The sequence below is a fragment of the Daucus carota genome, chromosome 2 (genome assembly GCF_001625215.2).
Source record: "Daucus carota subsp. sativus chromosome 2, DH1 v3.0, whole genome shotgun sequence".
Classification (NCBI taxonomy): Eukaryota; Viridiplantae; Streptophyta; class Magnoliopsida; order Apiales; family Apiaceae; genus Daucus; species Daucus carota.
In genome coordinates this window covers 59,021,838-59,039,613 of record NC_030382.2, presented here as the reverse complement: position 1 = coordinate 59,039,613, position 17,776 = coordinate 59,021,838, and the positions used below count along the sequence as shown (strand labels likewise).

General features: G+C 35.6%; 3 protein-coding genes across 5 annotated transcripts; 2 read left to right on the top strand and 1 right to left on the bottom strand.

Moving 5' to 3' along the window:
• The first annotated feature begins 272 nt into the window (after positions 1-272).
• Positions 273-5,182, top strand: LOC108209981 (long chain acyl-CoA synthetase 5). 2 transcript variants are annotated; one of them, XM_017381207.2, is made up of 17 exons: positions 274-538; positions 667-730; positions 849-938; positions 1,036-1,092; positions 1,153-1,278; positions 1,369-1,408; positions 1,486-1,580; positions 2,743-2,910; positions 3,083-3,193; positions 3,291-3,378; positions 3,485-3,551; positions 3,657-3,732; positions 3,799-4,168; positions 4,247-4,386; positions 4,475-4,657; positions 4,741-4,860; positions 4,952-5,182. In XM_017381207.2, exons 1-17 carry the CDS (start codon positions 387-389, stop codon positions 4,985-4,987), a joined length of 1,983 nt encoding a protein of 660 aa, XP_017236696.1. In that variant the 5' UTR covers positions 274-386; the 3' UTR covers positions 4,988-5,182. The 2 variants fall into 2 exon arrangements, with proteins under 2 accessions (XP_063944588.1, XP_017236696.1); XM_064088518.1 differs by lacking the exon at positions 3,083-3,193 and having other exon boundaries at positions 273-538.
• A 94-nt stretch (positions 5,183-5,276) lies between these two features.
• On the bottom strand, positions 5,277-10,826 carry LOC108209982 (uncharacterized). 2 transcript variants are annotated; one of them, XM_017381208.2, is made up of 9 exons: positions 10,449-10,826; positions 9,241-9,370; positions 8,756-8,917; positions 8,566-8,671; positions 8,218-8,400; positions 7,418-7,577; positions 6,384-6,709; positions 5,818-5,907; positions 5,277-5,517 (listed from the first exon to the last, which is right to left on the bottom strand). In XM_017381208.2, exons 2-9 carry the CDS (start codon positions 9,247-9,249, stop codon positions 5,456-5,458), a joined length of 1,098 nt encoding a protein of 365 aa, XP_017236697.1. In that variant the 5' UTR covers positions 9,250-9,370; positions 10,449-10,826; the 3' UTR covers positions 5,277-5,455. The 2 variants fall into 2 exon arrangements, with proteins under 2 accessions (XP_017236697.1, XP_017236698.1); XM_017381209.2 differs by having other exon boundaries at positions 10,443-10,715.
• Positions 10,827-11,921: 1,095 nt separating this feature from the next.
• LOC108209419 (DEAD-box ATP-dependent RNA helicase 31) lies at positions 11,922-16,657 on the top strand. Its single transcript, XM_017380316.2, has 10 exons — positions 11,922-13,200; positions 13,514-13,620; positions 13,895-13,950; positions 14,149-14,373; positions 14,771-14,977; positions 15,057-15,140; positions 15,227-15,322; positions 15,579-15,794; positions 15,929-16,111; positions 16,239-16,657. Exons 1-10 carry the CDS (start codon positions 12,101-12,103, stop codon positions 16,464-16,466), a joined length of 2,502 nt encoding a protein of 833 aa, XP_017235805.1. The 5' UTR covers positions 11,922-12,100; the 3' UTR covers positions 16,467-16,657.
• Positions 16,658-17,776: the final 1,119 nt, after the last annotated feature.

Below are 17,776 nucleotides of genomic sequence, written 5' to 3'. Positions count from 1 at the left end.
CTTAATAAAACACGATATTTAACTGTGGGCAGAGTAGGTAGGAATAATACCGGGGGACTTGCTTACAGTTGATCAGTCACAGCTACATTTGGTTACATTGATTTCTAATCTTAAAGTCAATAATGAAACCAACTACTATGTTTAGTAATCTTCCCGACCCAACAATGAATTAGCAGAAGCAATATTTGAGACTTGTGGTCCACGTAAACTAGCATGCAGTTTATTCTTTATAGGTGGACGGCAGATTTATTTGGTGAAGAAAAATGTGTAGAAACACCATAAATTACTATCAAGTCGTCTTTGTGTATTAAAGCGGGTGGCAAGGCCAGCTAATTTACACTTATATTATTTGACATTATTCTTCTGGAGCTGAGAAAATTAGCATAATGGCGCAGAAGAGGTTTGTGGTTGAGGTGGAGGAGGCAAAAGAAGCAGGCGGCGGAAGGCCGTTGATGGGACCGGTTTACCGCAACGTGTTGGCGAAAGATGGATTCCGGCCACCAGCGATCGGGATTGAGAGCTGTTGGGATATGTTCCGGTACTCACTCCCATCATTTTGCATGCTAGCTACTAGTATATAGTTCCTTTGTAAAATTAGCTAGCTCCATGAATGCTAATAAAGCAGTGGTGCTGAATGGTGATGGATATATATATATTATGCTGCAGAGTTTCTGCTGAAAAGTACCCGGAAAACCAAATGCTTGGGCAGAGAGAGATTGTCAAGGGAGAGGTCTATAACTAATCCAAATGGAATGGAGTAGTTCTTTGCGATTATTACTATTACTATTACTATAACCTACTACTACTACTATTAGTTGTTAGTATTATTGGCGTTGGCGTTGGTGCAGGCAGGAAAGTACGCGTGGTTAACTTACAAGCAAGTGTACGACATGGTTTTACAGGTTGGAGCCTCCATCCGCGTGCGTGGGGCTCACCAGGTAACGACGATCGATCTCTTTATTTTTCAATTCTACCTAGCTGGTAATTCTCAAGTTATTATTCCTCCTCATCATCCCTCCATCCATCCATCCGCAGGGTGCACGATGTGGTATTTACGGACCTAACTGCACCAAATGGGTTATTAGCATGCAGGTAAATTTTATTATTTAGCCACACGTACACTCATTGCATCCGCTAATTATTTCTCAACAGGCATGCAATGCTTATGGCCTTTACTGTGTCCCTCTCTATGACACTCTCGGCTCGGGTGCTGTGGAATATATTATATGTCATGCAGAGATTTCCATTGTTTTTGCCGACGAAACCAAACTTCCTGAGGTTATTATTACCATCTATATATATTACACGTACATATTTTTAATTTAATCCTACATATACCACATAACACTACACTAATAATATATGCAGCTTCTGAAAACACTTCCCAGCGTGTCAAAACACTTGAAAAGTAAGTTTTACATTTATTTTCTATATATTCTTCCAATCTTTTGACACCCCAACATAAATCTTTCTACTGTTTTCTAGCTCTAGTAAGCTTTGGCAAGATAACGTCCGAGCAAAAGGCGATCGCTCATAGCTTTGCTCTGCCACTTTTTTCTTGGGATGAATTTTTGCTTCTGGTAAGCTGCTCTGCTTACCTACTTCCTACAGATAACTCACACTCTTGCACAAATAATAATTTTATTCTAATTTAGATCTCATAATTATTAAATTATTCATGTATAAAATTTTATTTCAATATAGAATACTAATCATATATAACATCGCCCAAGCGATGTAATTCTTTAATTTTTGATTTTTAATTTTGATTATACTTGACACCCACTTTGAACGAATGACCGGTTTAGATACCATGATTAATTTTAACAATTTTTTAGACAAAAATGACAAAGTTTAATTTTTTATTCATAAAACAAATATTTGATGAATAACGAGATTGATATTATTTTTTATTATACTTTGTATAAGTTATTTTTCATTGAAGTATATATAATAAAATAATCGGTAGCATACGACAATAAACCTATCATGAGTGCTTTGCTTATGAATAAAAATATTGGAGTTAAGAATTGAAGGATTTTTTTTCACTGATATTATGCGTAGACATCTGTACGTGACTACTGGTTCATTCACAACCAACAACTTGATTCCGGAGCTTCTGGCATAAAATATCAACATTCTAAGTGTTGGAAATAATAATATAGTCTCGCATAACTTGGCTGTGATTCCTTGCAGAACAATACTCCTCCGTATCATATTACTTTTTCTACATGCCTTTATCACGTTTGCCAACACACATTTTTGATCGTTAATATCTTCAATTTCGTATTAGTATTAGGTATAAAAACTTCATTGTATTAAATTACTCGTGAATACGAATCAAACAAGATCACTCACGACTATATTTTGTGTTATAAAAATTAGTAATTTGTCTCATGTTATAAACAATCCCGACATTTCAAACGAGAAAAATAAAAAGAAACGGAGGGAGTATATAAAAATCTACTCCCTCCGTCCCCCTCATTTGTTTACATTGGGGGACGGGGGCTCGGCACGCATTTTAATACTCTCGTAAAACGTAGTTTTGATAAATTATTTTGATTTTTTTTTTCTCAATAAAAATTTGATGTTTAAATTTTTATACAAAAAAGGAAAATTTTAAAAATAAGTTATAGAACTATATTTTATATGTGTCTTAAAATGAGTGTCGAGCTGTAAACAAATGAGGGGGACTATAACGATAAAATTCATTCAGAGAAGATTTCATATACGACTGTACAGGGAATAGGTAAGGAGTTTGAGCTACCAGCAAAGAAGAAAAGTGATGTATGTACGATTATGTATACAAGTGGAACAACCGGGGACCCCAAAGGAGTGATGATCACCAATGAAAGCATTATCTGGCTTATATCTGGAGTTAATCACCATCTAGGGAGCATAAATGCAGAGGTAAGTACTATATATGTAATTGTTATTGGGATATATATATGATATATATTTTCACTAACAACAACTTTTTAGTTAAGTTTTCCAAATATTCCTAGTTGGTAGTTATTACTGGCAAGCTGCAGCAGCTCTTTTGACCTCTTTTTTTTGTTGTTGTTGTTGTACGTACTAGTAGTTTACAGAAAAGGATGTGTATTTGTCATATCTTCCTTTAGCACATATATTTGATCGGGTGATGGAGGAACAGATCATATTTTCTGGTGCCTCCATAGGATTTTGGCAAGGGGTAAGTCGGTCCACAGAGAGATGAGGAAGAAAATTAGGACATAGAATATTATTTTTCATATACTGTATTAATTTTCTCGCCACCTTGAAATTTTCAGAACATCAAACTACTTATGAATGATGTGAAAGAACTAAAACCGTCCATCTTTTGTGCTGTACCACGGGTGTTGGACAAGATATATTCAGGTAATATTACCAGCTGGCCAGGCCACCACATGATGGATGTTATGATTATATTTTATATATATATAGCTCTCTTGATTGATATTTCATCCTCGATACATGACTCTAGGTCTGGTAGAGAAGATTTCTTCAGGGGGTCTCATCAAAAAATCATTGTTCAATATTGCTTATTCTTAGTAAGTCATGTGGATTCGATCTGAAGTAGTTGTGAATAATATCGAAATCCTAAATGTTCTTCTTCTTCTTCTTCTACTGATCTCTCTCTAAATTGGGATGGGCAGCAAACTTGAAAACATGAGGAGAGGGTATAAACATGGAGCGGCAGCTCCAATATTTGACAAGATTGTGTTTAGTAAGGTGAATGTGATTGTTTAACATACATCTGTGGCGGTTGGATTATAATTAACAAAGTAACTAATTCAGGTCAAGGAAGGTTTAGGAGGAAATATGCGGCTGATTCTTTCGGGAGCAGCTCCACTATCCACTGCTGTAGAGACCTTTTTAAGAGTAGTCACTTGTGCTGATGTTCTCCAAGGATATGGCTTGACGGAAACCTGCGGGGGTTCATTTGTCCAACAGCTGCACCAAGTTGCCATGATTGGCACCGTGGGTCCCCCACTGCCATCCATTGATGTGTGCCTAGAATCTGTTCCTGATATGGGCTATGATGCTCTGGCAGCGGCTACTCCACGTGGAGAAATATGCATACGGGGAAGGACTTTGTTCTCCGGTTACTACAAACGTCAGGACCTCACACAGGAGGTGATGAATCATGATGGCTGGTTCCACACAGGTAGGTTGGTAGCTTTGGTTTCTTCTTCTTACTTACTTGAGATCTATCTCGACTGAATCTCTCGTCTTGCATCATCAGGGGATATCGGTGAGTGGCAACCTGATGGAAGCATGAAAATTATTGACCGCAAGAAAAACATATTTAAGCTTTCTCAAGGAGAATATGTTTCCGTTGAGAATCTGGAGAACATTTATTCCCTTGTTTCTGGCATTGATGCAGTAATTCTCTTCGCTCTCACCAAATTAGTGTTTATTTATTTGACTTGAGGGCCGGTAATTAAGAAAAAAACATGCCCACTCCTTTCAGATCTGCATCCATGGCAACAGCTACGAGTCTTTTCTTGTTGCTGTTGCTAACCCCAACAAAGAGGTGCTCGAGTCATGGGCTCACCAGAATGGAGTTGCTGGAGACTTTAGCACCATCTGCGACAATCCCCTAGCAAAAGCATATCTTCTTGGAGAGCTTACGAAGATTGCCAAACAAAACAAGGTTTCTTCTCTGCTAACGATACATTTCTAGTGCTCAACTGATGTGAGTCTCATAATCACTAGTAACATATGTCATCTTGGCAGTTGAAAGGCTTCGAGATGATTAAAGCTGTGCATCTCGATCCTGTACCATTTGACATGGAACGCGGTCTCTTGACACCAACTTTCAAGAAAAAGAGGGGCCAATTTCTCAAATACTACCAGGTTTGGATAAATAAATTAGACTTGTAAATATGTTGTATCAGAGCATCATATATGCTTGATTGATCAACTTGCAAAATTTTGTCAAATGCAGAATGTCATTGACGAAATGTACACAAGAGCAAGATGATGGAAAATCTTATCATTTTATGGCAACCCCAGCTACATTCATATCGGGCAGCGCCCGTTTTTATTTTGTAATTATACTGTTTTATCTAAACAACCAGAGCCTGATTTCTCTCTGTATGTATCACATTGACCTTTTTTTGGGGTGAACACCCAACATAAATCAGTATAAACAAATTGAAGTTGTGTGTGACATAAATCATTCTCCAACTTTTGATTTGGGAATGGATTTAACAATGTCCAAGCTTGAAAGAATACTTCAAAACAAATCTGCAGCATCACAGGTAAAAATCTAAAAAACAAACATCCAGCTACATTTGCTATCATCTCTCAACAACTAAAAGTTTACAAGACCCAGAGGTAAATAGCAAAATATCTAAATACTTCAGTTCCTTCTTTTATCTTTCATTGTACACCAATGTATACCCTATCTTATCTGTTCAACAAAATAGATAGAACCTGTCACAATCAACTAAGACTTCTCGTCATCAGATTGGGCTGGTGGGCCGGGAATAGAATCAACCAAGAACTCCTCTACAGATTTGAAGTCAAGCAATGATGTCAGTTTATACAGTTCCATAAAGATATTAAGGCAGGCAACTAAAAAAATATATTGTTATCATCACATGTCTCAATTAGAAACAAAATCAGCATTTCTGTGAAGATGCAGTATAAGCTAAAGAGCTCATTGTTAGTAATAGTATTGAAAGAAGTTTAATCAAACGTATATGACCCTCATAATAGTTTCGCTATATCCGGATTAGTACAAGTAGTATAATAGGATGTCATATATGCTCCATAATCCCTGCACAAAGGAACCGCATGTCAGCTTACCTATATCATCTTGTTCAGCAGAATCAAGTAATATATCCGAATCAGAGGGCAAGAAAGGGGACCCCGGATAATTCCCAAGAGCTCCTAGGTCTGCAGAATATTATGCTCATTAATCACAAACCATAACAATGTATACGAGGAGATGCATGAAAAATTACAGGCACTTTGTGCTAAAGTAATCACAGACCTACCCAAAAGGGCATGCTATATGCATGGTACATGTTTAAATCTATTTGGAATATATACTATGTTCCAAGCAACCATGAGTGTCAAATTTTAAACCTCACATGTGCTGTGCAAACATATAATGTATTATACCCATATATATTACCTTTTCTTTACAAGATTACATATAAAAGTTAAGGGATGTGTGAAGTGAGCACTAGTTAGATGCCTATGTTAATTCTCTGTAAAGATCACGCTGGGTTTCTCAGGAAGAGATGTACAATAATACAGTCAGAAAAGAGTGCAGTACACCAGTATTAAGTCGGAAAAAACACTATTCAACTATATTGGAAGTATATAAGCCACTAATACGGTTCTGAACAAGTTGATCTGCAAATTACCTCCCAAGTTTGATAAATCTGCTGTTAAATCTGAAAGGCTAAAACTCCAAGGGATCTGAGCCAAAGATCTCAGTGAGTCTCTAGAATTCCCTTCCCCATTATCCTGTGCAAGTTGCAATCCTACTGAATTTGCCACGTCTGACGTAAATGCAGAATCAAGCGCTGATGTATCTACACCCATTCCTGATATTTCAGAGGCTGTGAAGGGAAAATGACCACTGGACGCTACTGAGGTCGGACTAACAGCCATTTCTGACAAGGATGACATGGCACTCTGAGGTGGTATACCTGGTGTATTATCAGCAGCACTGTTCCCCAACACCATACTTCAAGATGAAAGAAGAAATGACAATCAGTAGACTTTCTTGGGTGCACATTCCAAGAGAAGGGATGTGTTTTTCCTTCAGCTAATTGAATTTTGACCACTGACAACAGAAACGTTATCCAATTTTGTGCGACTAAAATGAACTTTACCATGAGTTTCTTCACAGATAATATCATCTACTGCTCTTGAACACGCATGTTAGAGGACAACATTGGTTTTGCAGAGAATTAGAGATACACTCGTAAAACAATAAAATTTATATTTAGTAACTTTAACTCGAGATGATCAAAATATAAACTCTACAATGGGACCCCTGACACAAGTTACAATGTACTAGTATTATCTTGACAGTACTCAATCTACTATGAAATTCAGCTAATGCACATTACTAACTTCATGTGAGTCTATGTCTAACATTTCTAGCCAAGAAGTTACATTAAGATAATTACAGCAGCAAGGAACATGTCATTAACAATGTGGAATTGAGGATGAATACTATAACTAGATTACGAGTAAATTATAGCCATAATTAAGTTTCAAGACATGAAACCGCACGTAACTTATGTCCAACACATATCAACAGGGTAACCATGATATAGGTAGTTCCACTAAATCAATAACCTCAGTAGTCCTACGAGATTGATTGTGTATGCATGTGGGAATACATCAACCTAATGTCAGAATAATTTTTGGCAAAACTAAATTATACTTGTTCCCAGAATTCATCCGCATAGGATGGAAGTTCCCAGGTGCAGGTACCCCATTGGCCACATGACAAGCAGACATTTCCATGGCGTCGAGATGATGCTGACCAGAACCAGGAATTGGATGTTGATGTAGGACAGGGTATCCCATTGGTAAATTGTTAACTGCACTGAGACGAGCCACAATGAGTAAACTGAAAGAATGGCATTGTGTGAATAAAGGTTGTCTGGTCATGCTAAAAGTTCTAGCTGCTGCCATATATCTATCAAAAGATAAATGTGAACCCCCCCCCCCCCCCCCCCCCCAGTTCACAAAAGAACAAGTGATATAACAGAACTTCATTTTTCTACCTAAAACTAACACCCTAAAGCCATCAAATGCTCAAAAAGTAATTGGATGGACCCCAATAGGTATACTAGGAAGCGTCCAATTGATGACACCAACTTCATTAATAACAATAATCTTAGGCAATGAGTGTTTTGTTTAGAAAGGGGAATAAAATTGAGATCAGATCGAACCTAGGTTAACTCATACTTACAAGAATACAATAACATACATAATTTTGACCTAACAGCTAACAATGATCAATGAAAACTAGAAGTCAAATGCAGAGCTCAGTTCTAAAGTTTTTACTCGAGCGAATTGGATATTATATAGAAAATGTAAGGGGTAGGGACCTGTAATCATTTAAAAGTAGATTGAATATAACAGGTAAGTGTTCAGGTCCTAAGTGAATATTACATAATAAGCTAGTAGTGATAACAGATTTCACCAAGTCCATTACGACATGTAAATGTTTTTTACCTGGCATGGGATGAATGCCATTCTGTATAGGAGCAAGAGAAACTTCTGGTGGCATAGAATACTTCATAATATGAAATTGATGCTCCAGCAAATGGTTGAATAAAGTAATTTGTTTCTTCAGCTTAAGCCTTATGTAATAAGCCCTGAAAAAATCAGCATTTTCCTCTTCCAACTTCTGCCAAACTTTGTTGCAAAAAATATAATTAGCTAGAAAGGAGTCAGCATGTAAAATGACTTGTAATAAGGCGTTAGTGATTTATAGAAACAACCACAAGAATGCAAGTAACTTACACAAAATGATACTGATGAGTATGAAAAAGGAATTCTTTACAATTTGAAGATGCATACCTAAAGTTGTAAATCCAGGATCTATCCTTGCACGATTCAATAAAGTCTTTACAACCTCATCTCGGTTCATATATAATTGCAGACACCGTTCGATCAAATTTTGAACCTACAAAAATGTACAATCAACGCTGAAAATAATCTATGGATATAAACTATATGAATCATGAAACTGAAGACCATAAAGTCTTACAAGTTCTATATCCTCACGAGTAACTCTTCTGTTGTCATTACTCGATATAGAAACTGAGCCGGAATCTGCTGCAGGAGCCTCCACTGGATTATGTTGTTGGCCACTTTGAGAATCATGTGATACATGAGTTGAGTGTTGCATCTCTGATGTGTTATGTGATTCCTACATAAACTTCATGCATTCAGCACTCCCCAAACGTCAAAAAAAATTAAACACTCAATATTTGGTACTTGTATATGTGACAGGCTAATAATTTCTTGGCAGCTCATACAAAACCAGAATATTTCCATTCCTTGAGGAATTACAATATAAAACTAGAATAGGTATATATTATAACTAGATTTACCTTTGGCTGAGATATACAAGTTCGTCCAAAGAAATATAAGATAACAAGCTATTCTAAAAAGACATGAGATATGTAACATTTATTAAAAAATTTCGATTTTTTTTCTCAGAAAAGGATTTCAGACTATAAGAGTACGTACTTTCTTCATTTTAAGTAAATGCAAGCAGATATCTATCCGACGACACCCTTATCTTGCAGAAACAGGAACAGTTGCGTTCTTGCAGTTGAAAATGGTTTTTGCTGAGTTTCGTCTAAAGTTTAGTAACCACCTACAGAAAAAATTGCATCACAATTTGGAGCTCAAAGATGTTGAGACATATGAACCACATGCATAGCAAGACTACATATAGATTTGTATCAATAATTTTACCAGATGAAAATAACAAGTTTGAATGTCTGTCAGGTAAATGACCATAAAATATAAAAAGAATATCATAAATTTCTACTAACTACACTACCCTAACAAACAAAAAAGTGGTAAACACCAGATTGTCCTCGATATCTTTAGTAGTTAATAAGCTTGGAGAATATCTTATCCCAAACACATAATTCCTAACTTTTCATTGCTTACTGGCAGGCGGATTCCATAAAGGTTTGTTAGAATAGATAAAACAACATATTGTAAGATTCCTAACATTTGTTTGAAATTTATTATTCCATCATCAGTTGAAATTCGAAATATATCTCTTTTTAAGTTAAACAAGATAATAGTGAAAATTAATTCTAAATATGCAGCAAATAAAACATAAGAAGCTAGAGCAAGTCCAATAGCTTACCTAAATGAACTCCTAAACTCGCATTTAGGTAATGTATCAAAAAGAAGGCACTCCAACACTATCCTAGTGATTACCTAATCACTAGCACATCACCAAATTTCCTAGTTATTACCTAATTTTAGGTAACCTGTAGTCATTACCTATTTAATATTCATGGATAAAAAATTCATCTCCTTCCTTCTTTTTTTATCTTTTCCCTCTTTTCCCCCTTCTTTTTCTCAAATTTATTATTAAGATAATAGCAGGGAACTAAAAATAGGGATTGCTATTGGAATTGACACTAAAAGTTACCTAAATCACTACGACTCGGTAAGACTCATTATTTTATATTATTACTGGACTTGCTCTAACAATTGAGTCATATGCAAGCACTAGTATGTATCTACGTTTAGGTTATGATAAGTAGAAAATTAAAAAATGTCTTGCTATATCTTAAAGTGGGAAGCATAAAACTAGGGTATAATATACATGTATGTATATATGTGCATGTAAATCAGTAAAATTAGTGAAAAGATCCTGCAGAAAATTAGCAAGATAATTAGGAATTCAATCGGAAAACGTATACCTATACCTGAGATACTTGCCAACAAGTTGAAGATTGGAGCTTTGTATTCCAGAAGAATTAAGTTTTATTTAGTAAAGAGGGAGGTGATGGTTGTTATTATAATGGGAGGGAGGGAGAGAGAGAGAGAGAGAGGGAGAGAGAGTCACGGGAAACAAGAGATTGAAAAATGTTGAATCTTGTGAAAAGAATTAAGGGGCCGGAGAGAGTTGAGTTGTTTGCACCAAAAGGAGGAGAGGAGGGCTTTAGCTCTGCATATACAGACAAGGCAGACTTGAAAGAGGAACAAAAAAAGGAAGGTGTAATAAACTCAGGCAAAATAATCTCTACAAACACGGCCTTGCTATTTTTGCTTGCAAATGGCAATAAACATCCCGCAATTTGCCTACACTGCACTAGTAATATCTTTCACCTTCCTCCGAATATACTCCCAAACAGATTATTCTTGCCCCAAATTTACGTGTAATATCCTAATTTTAGGTATTTTGATCATATTAATAAAAATTAATTTTTTAAAATTTTTCTCAACAAAAATATAATATAAATTGGTTTCAAAAAAACAAAAATATAATATAAATTTTATTATTCAAAAAAATATTAGAAAATATTAATTTAATTATGTGGTCAAAAACTGGACGATGTAAAAATCAAATAATTTGTACGATGAACTTGCGTGAGTATGTATCTTATCTATTATTTTAAATAATTTTCTTTTCTATATATATATATATACATTTAAGGAAATTAATATTGACAGTATAATATTAATTAAATAATTACCAGACCTTTATATTTATGGTAAGTTTATATGTTTTGTAAAAGTTTATTGTGTGTAATTCCTCTTTTATTATTTTTTTATTTTTTTCTAAAAAATATTAAATTATCATAATTCAAGAAAAGAAAAAAACTATAAAATAATAAGTAAATTATATATATTCTATATATAAATATTTATTTTGATATTTAAAACTGATGATCAAAATATTTTCTTTTAAAATAAAGAATGATATGTATTTGATTTGTAGACTATTGTAATTTTTGGTAAAATAAAATTAATTGTATTTTTGATAGATATATAAGTGGATTCGATTAGGGATTGTATACTGCTAGAATTTTAATAAATTGTTTTTAGCTCACGAGTTTTGACTATATTTGATTTTGATTTTGTACGCACTCTTGATAAAATATTCAAAATTGACATAGATTTTTAACAATTATAATGGATTTTTTAGAGAATTCAAAAAATTTAAAATATACTGAATAATTCCACAAAATTCATTATTTTATGAAATCTAAAAGTATTTATCAAAATTTAAATATTATTAGATTTTAAATATCATCAAAATTAAATACTCTCAAATTAAAATTTTAATATAATTTAAAATTCTAACCGGATATCACTAAATTTTGTAATAAAAAATGATGAAAAATCCTAGATACCTGTTCATCCCAAATTAGGGGCCAAGGGCGAGAGGAACGACGACGTAGAGGGAAATTAGGGTTCCAATGAGAAAACAACAGAAAGCAGCGACAGGGAAATAGGGGGCCTGGCCTTGCTTAAACCCTAAACGTAAAACCCCCATCGGGCGCCTCTCTTCCTCTGAGCCCTCTCTCTCTCTTTCTCTCTTTCTCTCTCTCTCTCTGCCTCTCTCGGTAAGAGTATGCCAGCAAAGATCATCCTACGGCTCCTAAACCCCACACTCGCGATCATGAAGACCACTAACCCTCGCCCCATCCCCAAAACTACCCGGGGGCTTTCCATTTTTTGTCGGGTCTTTCCCCACAAGCTGAGGTACCAATCTTTAGCTCCTCTAAATGCTGCTCGTACCTTTTCCAGTGTTAACAAGTCTTCTTCCAAGAGTCTTATAGAGGATGAAGCTCAACTCAGTGACTGGGTTAGTGATTTGAGCTCTCATTCCTTTCTTGCTCATAACAAGTCTAAGAAACTCTACACTGATGACGATAATGATGATGATGATTTTGCTCACAAGAGGAGGAGGAGGAGAGCTGACGATGATGGTGATGATGATTTTGCCAGCAGAAGAGGTGCTAGTAGAGCGAATCGGGCGGGTTCTTTCGGTGGTCACTTTGACAGGAAAAGAGAGTATGGTTCAAGTGATTATGCTGTGTCGAGCAGAGCAAGAGGGGGAGGTTCTGTCAATGGGCCAAGGGGGGGTAGAGATTTTGATTCTAATGATTATGGGAGGGGAGGAGGCGTATCTAGTAGATCAAGGGGAAGGGGAGGTAGAGATTTTGATTCCGGTGCTTATGCAAGGGGAGGTGTGTCAAATAGGGGGAGGGGAGGTCGAGATTTTGATACTGACAGTCATGGAAGAGCAAGGGGAGGTCGTCGTGATTCATTTGACTTGTCTTCAAGGGATTATAAATTAGAAACTAGAGGGGGAAGAGCTTCCCAACTAGGATCTAGGGGGGACAGAGGGGGTGGACGTGGAGGTATGAGGGCAGCTACTTCTGTTTCCAAGAGAGCAGGTTTAATTTTGTCAGATACAGATGATTTTGATGAAAATGAGGTAGAAGATGAGGATACGGACGAGGGCGTAGAGAAGGTAAGAGATAGTTTTCGAGAATTGATCAGTGAGGAGAATAGTGACGACAACAGTGAATCAGTTGATGATACTGATGATGATGACGAGGCTTCCGCGAATGCAAATTCTTTCTCAAGAATGGAAATTATAGATAGCCCCAGTGCTTCACGTATGACTTCACAAGGAGGAAGTGATTCTTACCTGAGTGAAACAAGGTAGTTACAAGTTATATGATGAATTGGAAAACTTGACAGTGGTAACATGTTTTATAAGCGTTGTGTAAATTTGATCCATGTCATGTCTACTCGACATGGGTATGAGGGCAAATTTGAAGAGCCTGGGCAACATTATAGTAGAGGTTCAGTAATAAAGCAGGCATGTGTCATAAATTTCTGTAAATTTATGAGCAGCTTTAGATAATTGCTACTTATGTACATATTGTAATGTCAATGGCGATTTATGATTAAATATTGCTTGCTTCACTTGCTTATATTGGTTTGTAAGTCCATCTTTCTGGAACATGACTAGGTTCGATGAGTGCTCGGTGTCTTCCCCATCACTAAAAGCAATTAAAGATGCTGGGTATGAGAAGATGACTGTTGTACAGGCGGCAACACTTCCTGTTATTCTCAAAGGTTTGTTTCTTGCAAATACAAATTTATTAGCGTAGTATTTATTTGCAGTCTTTTTTTTAATTATTGCCATATATTATTCTGTCTATGTATTTCCATTTGACATGTGGCAACGGGAACAGTATTTGGAATTTGAATGCTGCTTTTGTAGCGTACTTCCAATCTAGAATAAACTGAATACATTCACTTGGCAGTTACACATATAGGCTTACCCCTAGTTATGACGCTTCTAACTTTTAAGTGTCTATAGGTTTGTTCTAATTCATTGTCTTTGTAGGTAAGGATGTGTTAGCAAAAGCAAGAACTGGCACAGGAAAAACCGTGGCCTTTCTGGTAAGAACTATGAATCTCTTACATTATTCATGAACTGTTCTTTAAGAACCTATTGTGATTTGAATATGATATTATGACGTTTAAGGCTTTTTTAGCTAGATGCATATAATTGATAGTATTGGCTCTCATCCTCTCATGGATAGAAGAATTAGTAATGCTTGAGGTGCTTATTGTTTATACTATGAAACTTGATGTCAGCTCCCGTCAATCGAATTAGTTACAAAATCACCACCCGTTGGTCATGATCAGAAGAGACCTCCAATCATTGTGCTAGTCATTTGCCCAACTAGAGAGCTTGCTAGCCAGGCTGCTGCTGAGGCTAACAAATTGTTGAAGTATCATCCTTCCATTGGTGTTCAAGTTGTTATAGGAGGTACAAGGCTCGGGTTAGAGCAGAAGCGGATGCAAACAAACCCATGCCAGGTTGCTTTCTTCTTGTTTTAAGAAACTGTGCTTTTACTAGAATTTTACAGTTGCAAAATTGTTGTATTTTAGTTTCATTGGGTCGCAAATAGGTATCTTGCAACTCCTTCTAACTAAAAATCATAAAAAAAACTTTATTTTTTGCAAAAAAAAAAAGAAAGAAAAGAAGTTGTGCATCAATGAAAAAGGCTTAAAAAATGCCCTTCATTTCACTTACATAATTCAATTCAGAGGATACTGTCAGCCAGCTTTGGAATGCAATAGCTCTCTGCAGATAACCTAAGTCTACAATTTGATATTGTTTTCATCTAACCTATTTAAACTTTTAATTTATGTTTTAGCTGCATTCAACCATACATTTTCTGTCACATTACACTGGTTCTCCTGTGTGATTTAGATTCTTGTGGCTACACCTGGAAGATTGAAAGATCACATTGAGAATACTGCGGGGTTTGCAACTCGGCTGATGGGTGTGAAAGCCCTAGTTCTGGATGAAGCTGATCATCTGTTAGACATGGGATTCCGTAAAGACATTGAGAGGATAATAGCTGCTGTTCCTAAACAGCGACAAACACTTCTGTTCTCTGCAACAGTCCCTCAAGAGGTTTCTTCTGATTTTAATGGCTTGAGTTTATAGATGTTACTGTCTAGTTGCAGTTCTAAAGATGAATTATTACCTGAAGGTTCGTCAAATCTGTCACGTTGCATTGAAGAGAGATCATGAATATATTGACACTGTTAAGGGCAGTGAAGAGACTCATGCACAGGTAGCCTGTACTAGCTGGTACCATAACGTATATCGTATTCAAGAATTCATATGGCATCTTCAAACTTCTATAATCAAATGGTTCAGGTCACACAAACACATCTAGTTGCTGCTATGGACCAGCACTTTCCACTTTTATATGCTCTACTGAAAGAGCATATTGCGGATGATGTTGATTATAAGGTAATAGTTATAAAGCAAAACTTGCTGCTGTAATATATAAATGATAGGCATACCTTTCTCAGTGGTGGCACTACTCTTTCGTTAATTGCAATTGAAAGAAAATGCAACCTGTCAGAAAGCTATCCTGTAGCTGACTTTGTTGAGACAGTTGAATGTTGCAGAAGCAAATTCTTTTTATAAAGTGAAATGGCATCAACAAGTATTTCAAAGTGTAGAGTTGATCTTCCATGATGCCTAATCTAATATGTTCTTGAAGGTACTCGTGTTCTGTACAACTGCAATGGTCACAAGGCTTGTTGCTGACCTTCTTGGTGAGCTGAAATTGAATGTCCGGGAAATTCACTCTAGGAAACCACAAAGTTACAGAACCAGGGTGTCTGATGAATTTCGGAAGTCAAAGGGTCTTATCCTGGTCACATCTGATGTTTCAGCTCGCGGAGTGGACTATCCAGATGTTACACTTGTTATACAGGTATGGCTGTCATTTCTCGCTAATATAATAGCAAATTGCAAACATTTCCCTTACAAATGATCTTCAAAACAATTATGTTTTGCTTTAAAGAACCGTTGTGACTATAACATCCTAAATACAATGTGTAACTATAGGTGGGCATACCTGCTGATAAAGAGCAGTACATACATAGACTTGGTAGAACTGGACGTAAAGGTAAGGAAGGGCTAGGCATACTGTTGCTGGCTCCATGGGAGGAATACTTTTTGTCCACTATTAGGGACCTGCCAATATCAAAAGCTTCCCTTCCTTCTGTTGATCCCGACACAAAGAGAAAGGTACACCAACGCCTTCATTACACACTTCATTTTCTCTCCTGGTGTCCCTGTGTATATAAACTGGGAAGTTTGCTATACATGATTACTAGCAGAAAATCTGCTGCCTGACGACTTTAAGCTTTAACAGGTAGAGAAGGCGCTGTCTCATGTAGAGATGAAAAACAAAGAGGCAGCATACCAGGCGTGGCTTGGCTATTACAATTCCGTCAAAAGTGTGGGCAAGGACAAGTATAGACTTGTGGAACTTGCAAACGAGTTCAGCCGATGCATGGGCCTTGATAATCCTCCTGCAGTTTCGAAGCTCGTCCTCGGGAAAATGGGTTTACGAAATATCCCGGGATTGCGCTCTAAATGATCCAATAGGTTCTATACTATATCAACCATGAACATAAAATTGTCTTAAACCATTTCCATTCTTTTTTGTTTTAGAAACGATAGAATAGTTGGTTTCATGTGCTTTTAAAATAGGTCTTGAGCTGTGGGCATCCCTTCGATTGGAATCGCTGCTGCTGTTCCTTCATCAGAGTGAATATCTTTCTCATTTCATTATCCGTATACATATGAATGCACTTTAAGTGTGACTAACAACCCGGCCCTAATCGGTTTCATGCGAATAAACGCATTCTTCTAAATTCCAAATACAAAGAAAATTAGTACTTTCGATGATTCAGAACTGGAATATAGTAATGAAGACGAGACAATATGGTTTTATTACAAGGTTTGACGCTGTTTTTCAATTATCTGCAAGAATAAATTTTACACTGAAAAATATTAAACCAGTATAAATTTGAAGTGTTCCAAGCAAAAAAAGTGAAACGCTCTTTTTTAGAAAAATAAAAACACCCTAGACACTTTTAACCAATCTATCACACATTTTTAACATTTGTTATTTGCTTTTGTGTTTTAAGCCTGTCTAACACATATTTCTTTTTTCGTTTTTCTATTTAAAACGAAAAATAATATTATGATTAAATAATAAAATTAAACAAGATGTAACAGTTGACGAAATAAAAGAAAAGACTTAATACTATTATTTTATTATCAGATCAAACTTTGATTGTGTGTGAAGCAAATTATTTTATATTTCCATAGAGTTGATTATATATTAGACTCATTACAATAAATTCAGTTTTATCTAATATATTTCTTATCACATTTGAGAATCCATAAATATGAGAAGAAGAAGTTCTCACTAAGAAATTTTCAATTTCCTCCTTAAATTAATTTATCATCGTTATTATATTAGACATGTGAGAAATATTAAATTAATTAGCCAAAATGAAAAAAAAATATATTAAAATATAGTGTTATATATTAATGTAAGAAGTATTTATATATATTATCAAACTAGAAAAATAGGAAACAAATTTTTTAGTTAACGATGTTCTCAAATTTTACTCAAAGTGCAAATTTAGGGAACTTTGGAGAAGAAGAGCGGACCATGAGTAAACAAAATAATGCCACTATCTCTGACTAATAATATTTTCAATAATATATTATTATTATTATTATTATTATTATTATTATTATTATTATTATTATTATTATTATTATTATTATTATTAGACAGGCTCGTGTGTTTGTACCCAGGCATGTTTTCAGTAATTTTTGGTGTGAATAAAATTCACGCACAAGTAAATAAAACAATACTCCCTCGGGTTCTTT

Excerpts from the sequence above, each read along its gene's own strand:
- LOC108209981 (XM_017381207.2), top strand. The coding sequence starts at position 387 with ATGGCGCAGAAGAGGTTTGTGGTTGAGGTGGAGGAGGCAAAAGAAGCA. Across the intron at positions 939-1,035 it reads GCGTGCGTGGGGCTCACCAG|GGTGCACGATGTGGTATTTA; the intron begins GTAACGACGATC and ends ATCCATCCGCAG. Across the intron at positions 1,093-1,152 it reads AATGGGTTATTAGCATGCAG|GCATGCAATGCTTATGGCCT; the intron begins GTAAATTTTATT and ends ATTTCTCAACAG.
- LOC108209982 (XM_017381208.2), bottom strand. Across the intron at positions 8,401-8,565 it reads TCCTGGATTTACAACTTTAG|TTTGGCAGAAGTTGGAAGAG; the intron begins GTATGCATCTTC and ends TTTGCAACAAAG. Across the intron at positions 7,578-8,217 it reads TGGCATTCATCCCATGCCAG|TTAACAATTTACCAATGGGA; the intron begins GTAAAAAACATT and ends GTCTCAGTGCAG.
- LOC108209419 (XM_017380316.2), top strand. The coding sequence starts at position 12,101 with ATGCCAGCAAAGATCATCCTACGGCTCCTAAACCCCACACTCGCGATC. Across the intron at positions 15,795-15,928 it reads ATGTTACACTTGTTATACAG|GTGGGCATACCTGCTGATAA; the intron begins GTATGGCTGTCA and ends GTGTAACTATAG. Across the intron at positions 16,112-16,238 it reads ATCCCGACACAAAGAGAAAG|GTAGAGAAGGCGCTGTCTCA; the intron begins GTACACCAACGC and ends AAGCTTTAACAG.